The sequence below is a fragment of the Chlamydotis macqueenii genome, chromosome 6 (assembly GCF_036417535.1).
Source record: "Chlamydotis macqueenii isolate bChlMac1 chromosome 6, bChlMac1.mat, whole genome shotgun sequence".
NCBI lineage: Eukaryota > Metazoa > Chordata > Aves > Otidiformes > Otididae > Chlamydotis > Chlamydotis macqueenii.
In genome coordinates, this window is record NC_141561.1 from 28,512,860 (window position 1) to 28,534,586 (window position 21,727).

General features: G+C 41.8%; 1 protein-coding gene across 1 annotated transcript in view; it reads left to right on the forward strand.

Annotated features, from left to right (window-relative positions):
• Positions 1-2,458: 2,458 nt before the first annotated feature.
• The window catches only part of ADAM23 (ADAM metallopeptidase domain 23), a 73,220-nt gene continuing 53,951 nt past the window's right edge, over positions 2,459-21,727 (forward strand). The window contains exons 1-3 of the mRNA XM_086751019.1: positions 2,459-2,672; positions 3,766-3,992; positions 20,074-20,150. Of these exons, the coding sequence (XP_086607145.1) occupies positions 2,513-2,672; positions 3,766-3,992; positions 20,074-20,150 (464 nt within the window). The 5' untranslated portion in view covers positions 2,459-2,512. The remainder of the gene's footprint in view (positions 2,673-3,765; positions 3,993-20,073; positions 20,151-21,727) is intronic.

Here is a 21,727-nt window from a genome sequence, read left to right on the forward strand (position 1 = left end):
TCTTGGATATTAGAAGTCCTCTGGGCAAATGGTGCACGAAGAATTCAATATCTAAACTTGTCTCTGAATTCAGCTTCCAGGTTTTTCTGACTCCTGAAGCCATGGAATGAATACAAAGCAGCAGCAGCAAATCTTCTCGTATCTTCTTGAAGTTATTTTTATCTTTGCAAATATTCTTCATATTGGTGGTTCACCCCAGGCATGCTGGACTGAAGTACAAGAGATACTTCTCTCTGTACATTGTCGTAGTTCAGCCCTGATCAGGACCAGACTACGCAGTCTCTCTCCCGCTCCCCCCACCCTCCGAGAGAATAGGAGGAGATGATATAAGAAAAACGGCTCAAGGTTTGAGATAAGGACAGGGAGAAATCCTTAAAGTTACCGTCACGGGCAAAACAGACTCGACTTGGGGAAAACTATTCATTTATTTCTAAAATTAGCAGGAGAATGAGACAGGGAACAAGATAACCTCCCCCCACCCCTCCCTCTTCCCAGGCTTAACATTATCTCTACTACCTTCCCCTCCCGAGCGGCACGGGGGGGGAAAAGGGAATGGGGGTCGCGGTCAGTTCATCACGCGTTGTTTTACGCTGCTGTATCATCGTCAGGGGAAGAACTCCTCGCATTCCTCCTCTGCTCCAGCGTGGGGTCCCTCCCACGGGCCACAGTCCTTTGTGAAACTGCTCCGGCGTGGGTCATCTCTTCCACGGGGTGCAGTCCCTCTAGAACAGCTGTCCCAGCAGGCCCTCCACGGGCCACAGCCTCCTTCAGGCCTCCACCTGCTCTGGCGTGGGGTCCTCCACGGGCTGCAGGTGGATCTCTGCCCCTCCATGGACCTCCATGGGCTGCAGGGGGACAACCCTCTCCACCATGGTCTTCACCACGAGTTGCAGAGGAATCTTGGCCAGGAGCCATATTACTCCTCCCCCTCCTTCTGAACTGACCTTGGCGTCTGCAGCCGTTCCTCACAACAGGCTGGCAGACGCCTCTCAGGATCCTTTTTACATCTTATTCACTTCTCATCTCCTCTCCACTTCTTGCAGCCAGGCCGGGCCGAGTTGGGCCCAGTTGGCTGCCCGGCGGGAGGCCAGAGGGTGAGGCCTGCAAGGCCCATGAGGCTCGTGCCTCCCCCTCTCTGCCCCCCGCTCAGCTGCTTCACATCTTCTCCTCCTCTTTTTCCTGTTTTCCCCTACTTAAATATGTTATTGCAGAGGCGTTATCACGGGACATTCCGCTACCAATTGGCTCGGCCTTGGCCAGCAGCGGGTCCGCCCTAGGCCCGGCCGAGTCCACTAAACAAAGGGGAGCAACTTCTAGCAGTTTCCTACAGAAGCTACCACCTTAGGCCCCCCCTCACTAACAAAACCAGAACAACATAAATGCACCAATACTTCTGTTCGAGGTCCAGACTGCCTGCTGCTGAATGCAGCCCGCCAGAGCGCATTTACACCAGGTCGCAGTTGGGTCGTGCACCTTCCTGCAGTGCCGCTCTTTGTTTATTGTGCACACATCCATTTTCTTTGCAAACACACATACACCCTTTTGGGAACATGTGGTTCTCACCTCCACAGCTGCTTCATTGCAAATGCAACCGACTGTTGGCTGCAGTCAGTAAGGACGAACGGGTCACGGACTAAAGAAGAGAATGAGGGGGGAGACGCAAGGAACAAATCCCTGGGCAGGAGGTGTCGATAGGGAGCAGAGAGGAGCCTGAAGCTCCATGCAACGCTTGGAGCAGGAGGAGAGGAGGGTTCATCGGAAGGTCCTCTGCAGCAAATGAGGACTGCAAGTTGTGAAATGGCTCCTTTGCCTTATCCGTGCACGTGCAGAGCTGCCCCGGGAGCAAACTGACCCGTGCCTTCCTCCTCTTGTACCCCAGTGCCTCTTCCAAGCCAGTTTTCCAAGTAATTTCACTCTGCCCGAAGTTTTTAAAATAACGTATTTCCAAACTCAGCTTCTTGCAATTGTGCGCGCTGCCCCACTCGGGAAATCCCATACTCTCCCCTCGCCTGCCCCAGGTGCAAGGTAAAACTCGTTAGTGCCGGTTAGGGCAGCTAGGGGCGCCGCCCGTCCCTGTCGCCACCCCCGCCGGAGGGTGGCCGCCCCCCCACCCCGAGCTGCTCGGCGCGCTTCACGACCCGTGACACGAGTGGGGCTCGGGGCTACCGGGCACGCGTCCTTCCCGCCCCCCACGGCGGCAGCACAAGGGACAGCGGCCGCGCGGCCCCGCCCCGTCCCGCGCGCCCTGCGGGGGACGCGGTCGGCGCGCGTGCGCCTGCCGTGAGACTGGAGGTGTTGGGGGGGGGGCGCGGTGTGTAAAGGGGAAGGTGCGCGCGCGCGCGCCGCTGCCCGCCCGTCCTCCCTCCCTCGCGCTGAGGTGACGGTGGAGCCGGGAGCTAGACGGGCGGGTGCCGCCGCGAGGGAGCCGCCCGCCTCTCCCCGCCCGCCCGGCCGCCCCGGGCACAGCCCCTCCGGGGTGAGGGCGCCGCGCCGCCCCGAGGCGCTATGAGCCATGAAGCCGCCCGGCAGCATCTCCCCGCGGCAGCCTGGCTGCGGCCGCCGCCTCCCCGCCACCTACCGCCCCGCGCTCCTGCCGCTCCTCGGCCGCTTCGTCTCGCTGCTCCTGCTCCTCCATGGCTCCTCCTGCCCCCGGGCCTGCGCGGCCGCCGCCGGTGGGTATGGCGGGGTCTCTGTGTGTTCGTGTGCGTGAGGCCTCTGCTGCTCCTCGGTCCGCGGCTCCTCTGCCCCCGCCCTGGGTGATAACCCCCGATATCAGCCATTTCCCCCGAACGAACATTTCCTCTGCCCCTTCCAGCTTTCTGTACCTGTCTGTTTCGGCGTGTAGATAAACGGGGCTCAGAAAATGTTCCCCTGGCTTTCTTGCTTACACAAAAGAGAGAAATGTGGGGTTTCCCCCTCTGGTCTTCTGAAGCCGGTGCTGCAGTGTTTTAGATACAGGGTGGTGCGCGTAGAAGTACGCTGGTGAGCTATGCGACAAAAAAAAAGGCTCGGGTGCTTTTTGTATGTATTAGGATGCCTGTGTGCAGGGATCTGACTGGGAAGGTAATTTGTTTGGGGTTGGATTTCTGTGTATGCCTTTTGCTTATTTGCTTTTGATTGCATATAGATGATATGCGGAATGGTGGCTATAGTCGATTTGTGCATCCTGTTATTAGTGTTACATTTTTTGTTCATTGACTGTATCTTGAAATTTTAATGGAGGAGGATACAGGATTTAATCTGAAAAGCTGCCACTGAAGAAAAGGGCTCTTGTTGAAGTTAAAAGAGAGAGGTAGAAAACTTCCTGTTATGTAAAGGGAATTGATTAACATTCAGCGTGCATGGACTCTGATTTCAGTTTGTCTTAGGAACATGAGGTGTAGTCTTAGCCTTTTGTAGATTTATATTTGTTTTTGTGTGTGTGTCTTTGAGAGAGAAGAGAACTTGGTTATCAAAGAGGGCGTAGGGGGTAACTACATATCCATTAAGGTTTCTTTTCTTCTTGGAGGTTCAGAGGCATTAAAATATTTATAATCCATGACTGCATATGAAAATGTATATGCACTTAAATAAATAATGTTTTTTTCTGAAACCATTTTATGTGTGAAAAATAAATCAGGTCTAGCTCAATGACTAAGCTATCTTTTTGTTTGCTTTAGTGTTTAATTAAAGTATTAGAATACTGTAAGCTAAATATGTAGGTTTTTTTATGGAAATAAACATTCTGCCATCTAATTTATGGCTGGCGTATCTTTTCTTCCTCAGACCTGCACTGGAATAAAACAGCAGGCAGTATAGAGGGAATACTGGTAAACAAAGAGAACACATTTCAACAGAATAAAAGCAGTAACAGCAAAAATAACAGCTACAACAATGCAATCCAGAAAGAAATCACACTGCCTTCAAGACTAATCTATTACATCAACAGAGACTCTGAAACGCCTTACCATATCCTGGATACTAGGGCAAGGCACCAGCATAAACACAACAAGGTAGGATAAAAAAAGGCTCTTCTGCAAAATTTCCAATACAGTAAGGTGTGATGTGTAATCGTGCTTGAATGTCTTATTCTGTAGATCTTAGAGATTTAATGGTGGTCCTTACCACCATTTTTAGGAATTAAAAGAGGACATGTAATTAAACAAGAATGTGATTTCCCTTGTGTTAATTTAGAAATAATTATTTTGAATTTCAGGATGGTTCAGAAGCTGAACTGTAGATAAAACGAATGGGAATTATGCAAAGTTGACTTGTCTGATCAGCATAGATTGCAGTGTCTTGACTTATGGAATACCATCATCAACAAAGTGCTTCTTCCAAAATAGCTCTAGATTGCAGAAATGTCTGCATAGGAAGTTTCTTTAGAATCCTGAACTTAACAGCATGAGTTACTTGGCTTTGAGTGTATCATGCACTACCTAATAAATGCAGTATTGGTATTCTGCTAGTGTATGACCAGTGAAGACCACTGTAAAGTGTTACTAGTTTTTGTCAAATAATACTTATATTTTTCACTTTTAATGACAAGATCTAATATTTAATTTTGTATAGATGCAGATAGTAGTTTTTTTTTCTGAAATAGTTTTGAATTGAACAAATTTTGGTTTTGTGAAATAACTTTGTAAAGAAGTAAATTTATTCTAAACTATATTGCTTAGGAGGCACCCATTAAAATGGTTCCATCCTATTTTTATACATTTTTATTTAAAATGTTAATTTATTCCCTCAGGTTAAAAAGGTAAAGTGAAGGTAAAGATGATTCATGTAGGAGGAGATTGCCATGGTATAGAAGAGAGACAGCAAATGCATATGGCATTACTGAAGGACGCTAGCTGTAAGGGAATTACTAGCTATTGAATTGCATTTCTTTTGAAATTTTAGACAGTGAATTTATCATGCATTATATATGCTTTTGTTGATACTGATTATGTGCTGTTTCAGATGTGGAATTAATTGGAGACATTGTATAATCTTTGAAAAAAAGATGACATAGTTGTATAGTTTTGATGTTTTAGTGGGAAGAAAGATTGTTTCCTAGCTTCTTGAACTTGGATACTAGTATGTGCCTTTGGATGCATCTAAATGCCCCAATGTGTTATGGATGGCACAGAAAAACTGCTCGAATGTTGGAAAATGGAGCTACTTAAAAGACTACTACATTAACAACTGATACCCCTTTAAGGTGTGAGCAGTGTTTTAAATAAACTTAAACACTAGAGACTTTCTGTTCCCATCTTTGGAGGTGGATGTGGGAAGAAAGGAATTTGCAAGTGCCTGCAGACCTGCCTTTGGGAATAGTGCTTCCTCCATGTTTCTGCGTGAGTTGTTTTTCTTGGGAATCCACAGAGCGGAATGTCTGCCAATCTCTTTATTTACCCGGCATTCCCACAAGAACATTGCTGCCATTGCCTATCCTTCCTATGCCCTACCTCCTATCTACCCGTTGGGGTAAAGCTCTGCAGAAATCAGTGCTGACAGAATTGGTATTGATTTCCTTGGGTATGTCTGGTGCTGAGTATTGTGTAAAGTGGATCTCCTTTCTACTCACTGTGTCTGTTTTAAGTGTAGGGAATGCTAACACTGCAGTTTTTCCCACAGAAGAATTTTTTTAAGCTTAGGGCTTCATGGAGAGTGACATTATGTTGACTTCATTCTTCTGGCATGAAACTTTTATTGCTTTGATCCATTTAGTTGAAGGAAAGAGTTGGTTATGTTCCTTGTCTTAGTTTTTGCATATCTTGATTCCAGAGCACCATAGAGGGCTTCCCCCCTCAACTGGCATCTTTCCTTGCATGAAGTAATTTCTTTGCCCTTCCATCTGTTTTACCAATAATATAATAACAAATATTTTAGTTATTTTATTCTGTTTAACATTCACTATAATAATCTCTGTAAAGCAATAATTGGGCAGGGTTAGTCTGCCTAGGATGTAAAAGGAACGTAACCCATAAAGGAAACAGAATGTGATTGGATTGTGAAAGATACACGAGGATTTTTTTTTTTGGGGGTGGGGGAGTATATTTTTAGTCCTTGCTTTTATCCTTTTCCAGAATTAAAATAAATGCTGTATTGTAGTAAATCCTACCTGTGAGCTTTTGCTTTTTCCCACATTGGTAATAAAAAGAAATAACCATAATACCTTTATAATCAGGTAAAGAAAGAAATTTATGTTTAGAATTGATTTTTAGCATGTGAAAACAAATACATTGACCTTATGTATATATATATGCAGTGGACAGCTGAGGAGGTTTTTTTTTAGTGTTCTTGGAAGCATACATCCTTTAACCTCTATTTTCCTGTCAGCTGTAGTATACCATTTATAGGCATATGATGTGGATATACTACCTATAGATGTTATTTAGTAGACCCATTTCTGTGGAGCTTCATTATAGAGGCCAGAAGAATATAAGCCATATGGGTAGTTTGTGGGCTTAGGCCTGAATGTCTCAGAAATGCTGAGTCACTATAATGAGAGGCAAAGAGTAGAGGAAATTGTGTGCATGTAGGAGGAAAGGTAAAGCTAGAGAAATATTATTATGTAAATTGATTTTAAATAGTTTATTTTTTTTAAGTCTCTTCCTAAGAGCAAGAGTCTGCAGCCTTCTTTATGAAATGTGTGTTGAAATGAAGGGCTGGAGGAGAAAATGGTTTACTAGATAATAAAAAATTTAAATAATAAATTGCTTTCTTAGCACTGATCCCATTTATCCTCTTTTAAATTTGGTGAAATGCCATCAAAATGAGAAGACATATGTGATCTAAACTGTTGGTAGAACCTCTCTTGTTCCTTCTTATTCTTCTAGGAAGCTTTTTCTTACTGTTGAAAAAAAGGAATGTTCACCATAGTTTTGACAAAGTGAAGTGGTCTGTCTCCAAAGTGGACAGAGTGCTAGTGTATAGTCTATTTTCTCTTTGTGCTCTGAAAGAAAGCATATTTTAAATACTTGGTGCTTGAAGATTGAAATCTGTATACCTGTTTCCTCATAGTGAAATTAAGGCTAGCTGGATTTGAGTTCTTCTGAAGTTATTTTTAGTGTGAAATGCTCAAAAATGAGCATCTGTTTTTAAAAATGCATTGAAGCTGTCGTAGTTCAGCCCCAACGGGGACCAGACTACGCAGTCTCTCTCTCACTCCCCCCCCACTCTCCGAGAGAATAGGAGGAGATTTGACAAACAAAAGAAAACCAGGAAAAAAAAAAACCAAACACGCGGGTTGAGATTGAACAAAAAGTAAATTTAACAGTAATGACAGAAGAAAACAATAGAGTGATGGAACACAAATACAGTATAATAGCTCACAACAGATCTCCACATCCAGTCTCTTCCAACTAGGAGGGCCTCCCTTCAGCACCCTCCTCACTTATATACTGAGCATGATGTCAGATGGGATGGAACAGCCCTTTGGCTAATTTGGGTAAATTAACCCCAGCTGTTAGCTAATTAGTTAACTATCCCAGCCATAGGGGCTACCAGCCTCAGTTCTCCACCCAGCTCAGGTAAATATTAACTCTATCCTGGCCAGAACCAGGACATTATCCACCCCTTATTCCATACCATCTACATCATGCCCAGATCCTACACTTTCCAATTAATCATCAACTTTTTCTTCCTTTTATCTACTTGTATGCAGACACACAGATGTAACTCTTAGTCCATGGTCCATCCTTTCAAAAGGTCTGTTGAGTTTATCCAGTCCATAACTTTGGGCTCCATCTGTCATAACAGGCTCTCAGCATAGGACAGATGACATGGTGTTTCCTCAGGTAGTCTGTCTGGTGCAAGTGACTTAGCAAGTTCATAGTCCGGAGACTGAAGATCTGTTGGCAGGTGCTAGTAGCAAGAGCCAGTTCTGGTTGCATCACTGCTGCAATTTTTCCTATTTTATTAAAGTTCATTCTTTGTTGGTATAAACGATTTTACTATAATACGTTTGACACAACATAAGTATCTCAGGGCGTGGAGCAGGAAGAAGCAAGGAGGGACACATAATAGCTAGATAATGACATACAGTACTGTATAGTAACCGACATCAAGCACTTCAAATTATTGGCTCTTTTCACCTAAAATTAGATCTCCTTGAGGTACACATCGGACTTTCCCATCCTCCTGCATTACCCACCAAGTACACCCAGGTCCTTGAGCAAAAGCAATCCCATGCATGGGTTTGCCTTTGCCCAAGGGAGAAATGACCCAGACTGTCTTCCCCAGTACATTCCTTACATGCACCACAGGGACTTTATCCCCTTCTACAGTATGTAGAAGTTCAGATTGGGCAGGGCCAGCTCGATTGGTGGACCCCCGAGTGTTGACTAGCCAAGTGGCTTTTGCTAAATGTTTATCCCAATTTTTGAAGGTTCCACCACCCATTGCTTTCAGTGTAGTTTTCAGCAGTCCATTGTACCATTCAATCTTTCCAGAGGCTGGTGCGTGATAGGGGATGTGGTATACCCACTCGATGCCATGCTCTTTGGCCCAGGTGTCTATGAGATTGTTTCGGAAATGGGTACCATTGTCTGATTCAATTCTTTCTGGAGTGCCATGTCGCCATAAGACTTGTTTCTCAAGGCCCAGGATGGTGTTTCGGGCAGTGGCATGGGGTACAGGATATGTTTCCAGCCACCCAGTGGTTGCTTCTACCATTGTAAGTACATAGCGCTTGCCTTGGTGAGTTTGTGGGAGTGTAATGTAATCAATTTGCCAGGCCTCTCCATATTTATACTTCAGCCATCGTCCTCCATACCACAGAGGCTTTAACCGCTTGGCTTGTTTGACTGCAGCACATATTTCACATTCAAGGATAACCTGTGCAATAGTGTCCATGGTTAAATCCACCCCTCGATCGAGCCCATTTGTATGTTGCATCTCTCCCCTGATGGCCTGAGGTATCATGGGCCCACCGAGCTAAAAATAGTTCACCCTTATGCTGCCAGTCCAGATCCACCTGAGCCACTTCAATTTTAGCAGCTTGATCCACTTGCTGGTTGTTTTGATGTTCTTCAGTGGCCCGACTCTTGGGTACGTGGGCATCTACGTGACGTACTTTTAAAACCAGATGCTCTAACCGGGCAGCAATATCTTGCCACAGAGTGGCAGCCCAGATAGGTTTGCCCCTACGCTGCCAGTTGCTCTGCTTCCATTGCTTTAACCATCCCCACAGAGCGTTTGCCACCATCCATGAGTCAGTGTAGAGATAGAGCACAGGCCATTTTTCCCGTTCAGCAATGTTTAAAGCCAGCTGGATGGCCTTCACCTCTGCAAACTGGCTCGATTCAGCTTGGCCTTCAGCAGCTTCTGCCACTCGTCGTGTAGGACTCCACACAGCAGCTTTCCACTTCCGATGTTTTCCTACAATACGACAGGACCCATCAGTAAATAGGGCATACTGCTTCTCATTTTCTGGGAGGTTGTTATATGGTGGGGCCTCTTCAGCACGCGTTACCTCTTCCTCTGGTGGCTTTCCAAAATCTTTGCCTTCTGGCCAGTCTGTAATTACTTCTAATATGCCTGGACGATTCGGGTTTCCTATTCGGGCCCGCTGTGTAAGTAGTGCAACCCACTTGCTCCATGTAGCATCCGTTGCATGATGCGCAGAGGGGACCCTTCCTTTGAACATCCAGCCCAGCACTGGCAGTCGGGGTGCCAGGATGAGCTGTGCTTCAGTACCAATCACTTCTGAAGCAGCTCGAACTCCTTCGTATGCCGACAGGATTTCTTTTTCGGTTGGAGTATAGCAGGCCTCAGATCCTTTATATCCCCGGCTCCAAAACCCAAGGGGTTGACCACGGGTTTCCCCTGGTGCTTTCTGCCAGAGACTCCGGGTAGGGCCATTCTCCCCAGCTGCGGTGTAGAGCACATTTCTTACCTCTTGCCCTGTCCGGACTGGCCCGAGAGCCACCGCGTGAACAATTTCTTGTTTAATTTGTTCAAAAGCCTGCTGTTGTTCAGGGCCCCATTTAAAATCATTCTTCTTTCGGGTGACTTTATACAGAGGGCTTACAATCATACTATAATTTGGAATATGCATCCTCCAGAAACCCACAATGCCCAGGAAAGCTTGCGTTTCCTTTTTGTCAGTCGGTGCAGCCATAGCTGTTATTTTGTTGACTATATCTATTGGAATCTGACGACACCCATCTTGCCATTTTATCCCCCAAAACTGTATCTCTCTTGCAGGTCCTTTCACCTTACATCGTTTTATGGCAAGCCCAGCTTTCAGGAGGATTTTAATTATTTTCTCCCCTTTTTGAAAAGCTTCTGCTGCTGTGTTGCCCCATATGATGATGTCATCAATGTACTGCAGGTGCTCTGGAGCGCCACCCTTTTCCAGTGCAGTCTGGATCAGCCCATGGCAGATGGTGGGGCTGTGTTTCCACCCCTGGGGCAGTCGATTCCAAGTGTACTGGACGCCCCTCCAAGTGAAAGCAAACTGCAGCCTGCATTCTGGTGCCAATGGGATTGAAAAGAACGCGTTGGCAATATCAATGGTGGCATACCACTTGGCTGCCTTGGATTCCAGTTCATACTGAAGTTCTAACATGTCTGGCACAGCAGCACTCAGTGGTGGTGTTACCTCATTCAGGCCACGATAGTCCACTGTTAACCTCCACTCTCCACTTGATTTTCTCACTGGCCATATGGGACTGTTAAAAGGTGAGTGGGACTTGCTGATCACTCCCTGGCTCTCCAGCTGATGAATCAGCTTATGGATGGGGATCAGGGAGTCTCAGTTGGTGTGATACTGCCGCCGGTGCACAGTTGTGGTAGCAATTGGCACCTGTTGTTCTTCAACCTTCAGCAACCCCACAACAGAAGGATCCTCTGACAGACCAGGCAAGGTGGACAACTGTATAATTTCCTCCATCTCTAAAGCACCTACACCAAAAGCCCACCGATACCCTTTTGGGTCCTTGAAATATCCCCTTCTGAGGTAATCTATACCAAGAATGCATGGAGCATCTGGGCCAGTCACTATGGGGTGCTTTTGCCACTCATTCTCTGTCAGGCTCACTTCAGCCTCCAATACAGATAGCTGTTGGGATCCTCCTGTCACTCCAGAAATACAAATGGGTTCTGCCCCATTATATCTTGATGGCATCAAGGTACATTGTGCACCAGTATCCACTAGAGCTTTGTACTCTTGTGGGTCTGACGTGCCAGGCCATCGGATCCACACAGTCCAATAAACTCTGTTATCCCTCTCCTCCACCTGGCTGGAGGCAGGGCCTCTCTAATCCTGGCCACAGTATTCATTATTCATTTCTTTTAAATATGCATGAGAGGTCCCTTCAAGAGGGTCAGAACTAAAGCTATTCCTTCTACGCTCCCTATTGGAGACTGGTGCAACAATTTTCCGGGGAGAACTTCTATTTGCAATGGTTTTTCCACGCAACTCACGTACCCGCGCCTCTAGGGCAGAGGTAGGCTTCCCATCCCACTCCCTCATGTCCTCTCCTTGGTCACGCAAGGTAAACCACAGGGTACCTTGCCGCGTAAACCATCTCTCTTGAGCAGGGAAACGTTTACTCCTAATAGCTGAAATATTGGCCCGTACCGGTGGGGAATGGGACATATCTGCTTTGAATTGCTGGAACTCCTGGGATAGTTTCTCCACAGCCGAGACACAGGCCCTTAGGGAGGAAGACAGGCTTTCCTCATACTGCCGGAGTCGGCCAGCCAGTTCATCCACTGTTTCTTCCTCTCCATCTTTCCAGGTCATAACTGCCAATGAGTTGGCATATGATGATGGTGCACTTCGAACAAACTTCCGCCACATTTGTCGTGTGCACCTGACTTCATCTGGATCCTTAGGTAACTGATCATTGTTCAGGTCATCATAAATAATCTCCAGCACAGCTAATTCCCTCAGGTACTGGATACCCTTCTCCATGGTAGCCCACTTGCCTGGATGACACATTATATCCTCCTTGAAAGGATACCTCTCCTTCACACCTGACAGGAGTCGCCTCCAGAGGCTGAGGGCTTGTGTCCCTTTTCCAACTGCTTTGTCAATGCTTGCTTCTCTAGAAATGGATCCCAGTTGCCTAGCTTCTCTGCCTTCTAATTCCAAGCTATTGGCCCCATTATCCCAGCACCGCAGCAGCCAGCTGATAATGTGCTCCCCAGGATGACGGCTAAAATCTTTTCGCATGTCTCGCAGCTCGCTCAGGGATAGAAATCTGGTGCTCACTGTCTCCTTTAGGAGTTCTTCCTCTGAGGAAGAGCCTGCCTGCCGAGTTCTTCCTGGGCATGTAGCAAATAAACCTTCCTCTTCTTCCTCCTGCTCCGTCCTAAAAGGGGCTTCTTCATCCCTCACTAAACGAGCTGACTTCCGCTTCCAAGTCTTCTTGGATACAGGGGCAACTGAAACTAGCACAGGTTCACCCTCTGATTCAGCTGCAATGCCTGTTGCTGGGGTTTGAGTCCCTACATTGCAGGTCAGTTTGTTCTCCCTCACACCATGCCACGTATTAGTATCTTGCCTTAGGGTAAATCTCGGGAGGAGATTCCCAAAAAGTGGGTTTGCAGCTCTAGACAAGACTTGGCACACATTCAAGATACATAACAACAACATCATAGTGGCTTGAATATCCCCCAGATCTTTAAAGTTCTCAAAAAGTGGCTTAACTACCCTGGAAGTGAAAGAATTCGGGAAGCTGTCCACATAGGAATACCAATTTATCTCTAAGGCCATTGATGTCACCATGTCATAGATGTATATGGCATAGTATAACAGAAGGATAATTCTCATCATTTTCCCTGAGGTGATAAACACCACCACTGGGAACACATAGTACATATAAGAGCATAGACAATACAACAACATAACCAACCACTGCAACATCATGACCAATAACTGACAACCAATATAACAAGCACATATAAACAAATTTGTTTCAAGCAAAAAAAAGAAAAAAAAAAGTCAGATCTGTTATTATCTCAACCCTTCGAGCCCCACATTGGGCGCCAAAATAACTGTCGTAGTTCAGCCCCAACGGGGACCAGACTACGCAGTCTCTCTCTCACTCCCCCCCCACTCTCCGAGAGAATAGGAGGAGATTTGACAAACAAAAGAAAACCAGGAAAAAAAAAAAACCAAACACGCGGGTTGAGATTGAACAAAAAGTAAATTTAACAGTAATGACAGAAGAAAACAATAGAGTGATAGAACACAAATACAGTATAATAGCTCACAACAGATCTCCACATCCAGTCTCTTCCAACTAGGAGGGCCTCCCTTCAGCACCCTCCTCACTTATATACTGAGCGTGATGTCAGATGGGATGGAATAGCCCTTTGGCTAATTTGGGTAAATTAACCCCAGCTGTTAGCTAATTAGTTAACTATCCCAGCCATAGGGGCTACCAGCCTCAGTTCTCCACCCAGCTCAGGTAAATATTAACTCTATCCTGGCCAGAACCAGGACAGAAGCTCATAAGAATCCTTAAGCTTGTTGAAGAGGTCTGAGTCATCTGTGTTCTGCAGTGCTTTCTTTCTAAACTTCTGCAGATGGAGGTAGCATTTTGAATGAACTGGTAGTATCTGTACTGAAGCAGATGACTGCTTTGATTTTTGCAGAATGCATGGACAAGATTGTTAGGACCTAGCAGGAAGACTACATAGGACACAACTTGTCACAAAAGGCTAGGAGGAAGTCCTTATGGCAGCAAGCAGAGGGAAAAATCTTGCAATGCAACATTTGGTCTCCAGATAATAGAATTGCCAGAGAAACACAGCTCAGGGCAACCTTACCAGATTTTTAGTGGAAAATAGCTGGAACTAGCTGCATATGAAGGCAGACTGTATGTGCTGAACAGTTTCTACCTGTTTTTAGGTCACTTAATTGTAAGTTCTCAGAAGCTGTAAAGCAGCAATATCGTCATCCATAATTCTAAGCTGTTAGTGTAGTTTTGGGGAGGAGGGAAGTGTTAAGAAAATGGTTTTGCAGACCTTAATAACTGGAAAAAAAAGAAGTGTAGTAGTAGTTGTAAATATGAAGACAGTTACACCACCTCCTCCCCCCACAATTATATTCATTTTGTGCTATTTTTATTGGAGTTAAAACTCCAGGTGCTTCTGTTCAGCTCAACAGTTTGTCATTTTAATGAAGAGGATATTTCCGTCAGGCTGAATGTTATGTTTTCTACTACGTTGCCCCACCTTAAAGGTTGAGATACAGTACTGTCTCAGTCCTTTGTGCAACTTTGGTATGTAGCTTACGGAAGTTGAGAGGGAAGGCACCCTCAAAATGAAAGGGAAGCAACAATATCACAGCAATTGTGAAACAGGTGATACTGAACAAAAAGCAGGCCTGTTTTGTAAAAGGTGAAAGGTCATGGTTAATAATATCTCGAGAGGTAACATCATGTGAATTGTTACCAAAATCCAGATAAAAATCCTATGCATTAGTTATTGTCTTCCTTTCCCTTGCTTATCCTAGGCCAGGTCTTCACTTTTAATCCCCATGTAATGAAAACTGATCAAAATAATGAATGAACTTTGTGTGGCTTATGTGTGTGAGTTTAAGACTGTTGGAGAATCTTTGTAGTATTTCAGCTGGCTTTGCATTTTTTTTGAATTTTCAGTGGTGCAGCTTCAATTTACACTACTTGCAAATGGATGATTTTGTGTACTTTGTATTTTATAGTTATGTAAAAGGCATATCTGGACTCTGCGTCTTCAGTAGCTACTGACTAACAGGAGGGTTAAAATTGGTCTTCCTATCTTCTTTGGTTTGAGTGTAGAAGGACATCTTCCTTATGTGAACTTCTCCTCAAGTAGATCTACACCTTCATTTCCTAGCTGAAATGTAGCTCATGATATTTCTAAATCTTAAATTCTTTATTTCTGTGTCCTCTAATGAGCTTCAAGTGATAACTTATAAAAGGTTTCAGATCCTTAGTGTTAAGTACTGCAACACTTGCACTTGTTAGGCCTTGTTCTGAAATAAAAAAAAAAACCCGAAGTTTATAGGTTGTCTAGCATAGGTTTCTAAAAGCAATGAGCTTGTCATTTGGAGATCATAGGTGTTTGAATACAGCAAAAGACCCACATTTGGTGTAGTTTTATTGTGAAGAAAGTAAAACAAATATTGTACTTTACTTTTTGTGATGATGGTTATAAAATTCCTGAAAGTCTGGAAAAAGTGATTTATGGACAAATGATGCCCAAGCACAGTAATGAAAACAATGAAGGTGTTCAAGTTATGACATGTATCAGTAGAACTGAGATTCCGGTTACAGCCTTTTAGTCCATTTTTATCTTGAAACTTTTACTGTAAGCTAATGACTGATTTGAAGGAAACTGGAATTCTTTACATATATGGATTTTTAGCTTGGAAAAGAAACCTGAGAGTTACTTCTTTGTACAAGGAGCTACAGCACTCTTAGAATGTTTCTAGTATGAAGAATCTTTTATTACAGTGACTACACTAGTAATTTGACCTTCCAGAACAGTGGAAAAAGACTTTATTATTATTATTTTTTTTTTTTAATCTGCCCCCCCCCAATTTGGTTTTAGGGGCAGGAAAAATGTTTAAAACTCAGACCCTCCTTCAGCCCACTCCTCTATGTATCATCAGTAAGGCTTTTCTGCAGAAAAACTTTATGTAATTTTGCAGCTTTGCCATTGGAGTAGCTTATGGCTGTCAAAGCAGGAACCTCTGCAGAGTTTTTTGAATGACTAACAAACGTACAAAGGAACTTGGTCTCCTGTTTATGTAAGTAAAGAATACTCAAGCAGATGTGAACATATGCATGTATGTAAGTGGTACAAGAAGATGATGTTTAATATTTTTCCTTTGTAAAGACATAAGATATCTTAGTCCATACATATTCTTCACAACATATGCTAATCTATATTATATTCTTGTTTGAGTTTATATTTCTATGCCCGTCAGAAGAACACCGTATTTCAGATTATACTTTAGGCACTGTATTACACAGTAGCTGGTAAGAGAATACTGTGAAATGATAAGCTGTGTAACAGAATTCCACAGATAGTTTTCTGAAATACTTCCTCCCATCATGGTGGTACATGAGGATGATAATGGCTGAAACACCTGGTGACAACTGCTGTAACAAGTTAGCTTTCTGTGCTAACTTGTTACAGGAAAAATATCATTTTCAGAATTGAATACTTTAGTCTAATTACCTGCACCTGATTTACAGCTTTCACAGGTGATTATCTATTATTAAACTGGCTTAACAAAATCTGTATTTTGCTGCAGCAGTGCTGTATCACATTCACGTGAATGCAAAACAGTGTTTTTGCTGAACTGCAGGGATTTAAAATCCAGTGTTCTTTCTGTAACCAGTGGTTTGAGCTGAGTGAAGAACATACCCTGCTGCATGGTAGCAAATTAGTGCCAGCTGCTTTGCAGCAGTTGCTTATTATGTGTACAGGCTACATCTGTTAAGTGAGGCACAGTGATAGATAGCAAGTGGTGTTTTTATATACAGAAGTAATTGTTTTCAGAAATAGCAATGATATTATATCTAATCCTACAGGAGGAACTTTTTCTTACGATATTGTAGACCGAGAGTACAAGTTACTTTAAATAATTTTAAATTGCAGAAAGATAAAGAATACATGGTGGTTGGCTTAGAAATTAGGATTATATATACACATATCATTGAATGGACTTGGTTGGACAAAAGAAAAGCTATAGCACATCAGACTGTCCATCTGGCTGTCCCTGAAAGCAGTCAGTAGCAGATGCCTGGGAAGGGATATAGGAGCATAACAGTCATGGGGTGCTACTTCCTAGATTGATTTCCCAGACTCCAGCAATTTGTGGCTCAGGGTCTTCTGGAAACTAGAATTTGTCTTTTTGTATTTAATAGCCCTTTGGTTCGAGTACCTGATCTTGAGACTAGCCAGAGTTGTTTGGTTTTGTTTTTTTTTTTTTTTTTTTTTTTTTTAAATATATGTACCTTTTTGGTATCTGTGATGTCTTCTGCTGAGGTTTCATGATTTTGGCATGTTTCAAAAACTGAAGACATTTACCAGTAGACCATGATTGCTTTTCAAGTGTGGTTTGGTGTGGAGTTGTTTGGTTTTTTGTTTGTTTGTTTGGGGTTTTTTTGTTGTTGTTGTTTTTTTCGTGGTTGTTTTTGTTGTTGTGGGTTTGTTGTTTTTTTTTTAATTTGAGGTGGTATGTCATCCCCCACACAAGCATTTTCTTAATCGGTTAGGCAACTTGAATCTTCTTGAAAGGAAAGTTATTCAAGAGTTTTTCTTATTTAGTTGGTTTGGAATTGGTAGTCAGAACAACAGTACTGACAAAACAAAAAAAAATTATAGAGTGGGAAACAAAATACTTGGCGCTCTCTCTTGCAAGTGATTACTTAGCCTTGACGCTGCTCTTGTTCTGAAAAATATTTCAAAGAATACACATTTTAAATAATGCGCAGTCTGTTAGGAGAGGTGAAAGAAATGTTGCATTTATATCAAACTGAAAAGAGTGTATTTTTATTTCTAAATAACCCTGGAAAAAGTATATAGTCACTCTTGATGTTACTTTCTTGCTTAGCTTGGCTAAGTATCGTATTTGGAATCACTAGTAGTCAGTATCACTTCTAAACCAACTTGTAAACATCATCAATGATATGCTACACTGAGTCAATCCTGATTGCGCAGTCACTTTTTGCCATGTTACTGTGGTGCAGGAATGTTATGGTATAGATCTGTAAATTATTATCTTCTCTTAAAGATTCAGTCCTCGTGGCTTGTATGTAAAAATGCAATATACTCAAAATTACCATGTTTATCTTCAAGCAGGAGATATTTTGAAAAATTTCTAAATGGAGATGGAGATAAGTGTGTGTGTGTGGATATGTTTATGAAAAAATAAAAACTAGGTACTCTAAGAAATTCTATAGTCCTTATTTCTCATGTTTCAGAATGATCTTAATGGAATGGTGCATGTTCTTTGAAACTTTTCAGAGTTAATATTTAAGTTTTGTTTGTGACATGTATGAGAACACATAATTTTAGGTAAATGCTACATGTGAAGGAAACTCAAAGTGGTACCTCCTGGGACTGTAAGTGGAATCTTTATGGAATAAAACTAAGTGCAACTCTTTCTGCAACAAATTTTCATGCCTTTTTAAAAAAAATGAAATTAGTACATGTGCATGCTGAAAACATAATGAGGTTTTTGTCAGGAACAGGTGCTTGAAAAGCTCCTTGTGACACTTGTTCCTTGGTTTCCCTGTGGAAAAAAGTGGAACAGGGGCTGAAAAGCCTCTCATACTAGGCATGCATTTAAATTAAGATTTTCTACTTTTTTAATATATATGCTAGCTTTCATCCTTGCCGATTCTCTCTCGATGGAGACTCTCTCAAGTCATCAAGTGATGGAGATTTCCTCCATCAAGTCACATGTTTTTCTTGATACTTAAACTGTTTCACTCCAGTGATTCAGAGTAGCTGTAAATTCAGTTTGCCAGGCCGGTGTTATCTCAGTGCAATGCTGAGGCAACTGTTAATATTCACTTACCAAAAAAATGTAACAGAGAAAGCTTGATACTAGTTTGCTTATGTACTATTTCAGATATCATGTAGGAATATTATTTTTAAAATTCTTGTTTAAGGTTATTGTATTTCTAATAAACAAAAAAAGGCTTTGGATAAGAGATTGTTTAACAATTTTGGAGATCTTTGGAATATTTTGTAACTCCACACTTTTTTTTAAAGAAGCTTGACAGTGAAGCTCTGTGACGCTGTTGAAAGGGAAATGATAAATCTAGGGGCAAAGAATGATAAAAAAAATTCCTTAATACAGGAAACATCACAACTGATTTTAGTCACTATAGCAACATTTAGAAAGAGGTTTTTTTAAATTATGTTGAAGGGTTTTATGAAATATGATGGATACCTTTACTGAGAAATAAGATAAAAATCAGTTCTACTCTGTGTAGTGCAGGAATGAAAGAGAAACATAAATAACTTTGTGGAAAAATTTCCAAAGAACAACAAGATTATAGGCTTTGTGGTCTGTCAAAGCTAACCTTCATATTATTTAAGTTATGCCATAAAAGAGCTAGAACTTTACATAGTTTTTGTGACATACCTGTAGATTCATGGTGATGTTTAGTAAAAAATAGTATGTCTTTGGTTAAAAGGCTTAGTAATATTCCAACTTTCTATAATTATGAATACTGTATCAAATTAGTGTATAAGTAAGTATGATTTGATTAGAACATTATCAGGGAAGAGGTTCTATGAAATTCATATCTAATCTCTTCCACCTTACTGGAATAGTGTCTTCACAAAAAATAAATTCTTGGATCATCTCTTCATATTTTTCTAGAAAACAGATCAGCATTTTCAAAATGTCTTTGGCTTCAGTTAGAACAGTATAGAAAAGAAAAAAGAATACAATGTATATCTCTGACAAAAATTGAATATCTTGGAAGTTAAAGTTAACTCTCTAGGCAAGTTGTCTTGCTAATGTTGTTTAGATTAATGTTGGGTTTGGGGGTTGTTGTTGTTGTTGTTGCATGTTGAGCAGCATCAGTCTACTGTACACTGGTTTGGTTACAGTGCCAAGTACAAAGCCTTTAATTGTCAAAGGGTTATTTTGGAGAAGACTTCAATAATGTATAATATAAACCTTGCCATGATTTTCTTTCTTGAAAGCATGTATCGCAAATGCTTGAATTATTTCAACCTTTTAAACTGAATGAATGCAGTAACATAATTAGAAGTGTATGCTACATTACTTTTGTTACATAGCCATCTGGTTATGGCAAAATATAGACATTTATATGAAACTTTTTTCTTGTTTTTGTAAGGGGTGAGTATGTATTTGAAAGCATGCTTTTCAGGTAACATTTGTTTGTCTCTCTCCATTTATCCTCTAAAGAGGCAAATCCTTTTAAATCCAAATTTGGTACCAGGGCAGAACTTTTCATATGCCTGTGAGACTCATGAAAATAAACATATTTTCCATAAGTTTGTTTTTCACAGATGTTTGTCACATATTTGTTGCATATAAAGCTCAGTGATTCTTTTGACAACTTTAAATGTTCTGCAAATCTGTATAGTACTACTGTGTGTTCATGTTTACAGGCTGTACATCTGGCCCAGGCAAGTTTCCAGATTGAGGCCTTTGGCTCCAAATTCATCCTTGACCTCACATTGAATAAGTAAGTACATAGTTTGGAGTTTCTTTCTTTCCTGCTCTAATTGTCTTTAACTTATGGTAGAAGGTCAGGGCATGTGAAATCCCAAAATCTGCAAAAGAATATGCTGTTATCCAAGTTTATTAATACAAAATAATATTTAACCTTTTTTAAGCAAAGTAACTATTACCCTTGCTGGTGCCCATAAGATACATACCTTTAAAATTTTATAATTTGTGATAAAATAAATGGTGATAAATAGAGAGATCCCGGTACCAGTAGTGCTTGAAAGGGGTGGATTTTCTTGTGCATTTTTTAACTTACTGATGAACTGTCATGCAGATGTTATTTTAGTTGTTCTAGTTGGTGTGTAGGAAAATTGTAAGCAATTGTATGAAGGGTTCATCTCTTAATGATGTGGAAAGCATGCTGTTGGCACTATAATTGTGAAGTTCCTAATCAGGTGCAAATCCTAATGGTTTGACTGCACTGAAAGGTGCAGCCTAGGGCATTTTACCAGTAAGATAGAAAATGCTAGATAATCATCCCATCTAGAAGATCTGACTTGTAATACAGGTCAGTGTCAGTTTACTTGTTTGTATCACATCTATTTACATCCCCAGCTGAAGGTATGAAACTATGTGTTTTTCTAAAAATTATAATGAAGTTTTTTTTTGTTTTGGTTTTTTTTTTTCCACTAAAAGTTTATCCTGAGAAGGCTTAAGAATAAGGTAAAAATATAAAAGCAGTATTAAATACTGGACAGGTAAAATTATCTATAGTATTGCTTAAAAGTGTATTTGACTCTTCTGCTGTGGTTGCCGTTTCTTGATTGCTGATGAAGCAATGTTTTTCACCTCAAAAAGAGAGAGAGATCACTTGCTGTGCACCTTATATGAAGAAATTCTGCTCTTGGGGTATCAAGAATGTTATTACTGGCTATATGTAAGGTAGAGGGTATTCAGGACTTACTGGTATCCCCACCATTTGCCTCTTTATACATAAGATCTCCTAGCTTCCTGGCTGGTGTTTGACTCATAAACATTTGACTCTATCTGATTTTGCTCCAGAAAATAATGACTTCAAAAACCTGTCCTACTTTTTGACCTGACATAAGACTCTAGAATTGTCAGTCATAAAACTTGTAATATTATAGATTGTAAATATCCATAAACAATAGTTTGGAAAAGACCCATTCTTCTTTCTCAGCTACATCTATGTGTTCAGCAAAATGCTGCCTTTTGCTACCGTGTTGGATTACAATGTAGTTTAGTTGGCATATTGGTATTACTGGTGGCTAGTCAGAAGGAAAGGCAGAAGAACAACAGGGCCACAGACTTAAGCTGTTTTGTGCTGTTGGCCAAAATAATCCCATCACATGTGGAATATGTATTCAGAATATGTTGAATATGTATTTGTATCAGTTACTCTGTAAATTAAGGTCACCTACTCTTTGTGTGCATTCTGGTTTTGTCCCTGCCTTCTTTTAGGAAAGTGAGGATCCTAGTATATCTGAACAATATCTTATTTTTTAGTGTATGTATTATATGCATAAACTAATGTCTGTGAGGTGCTAACAAATTACTTCTTAATTATCTCTT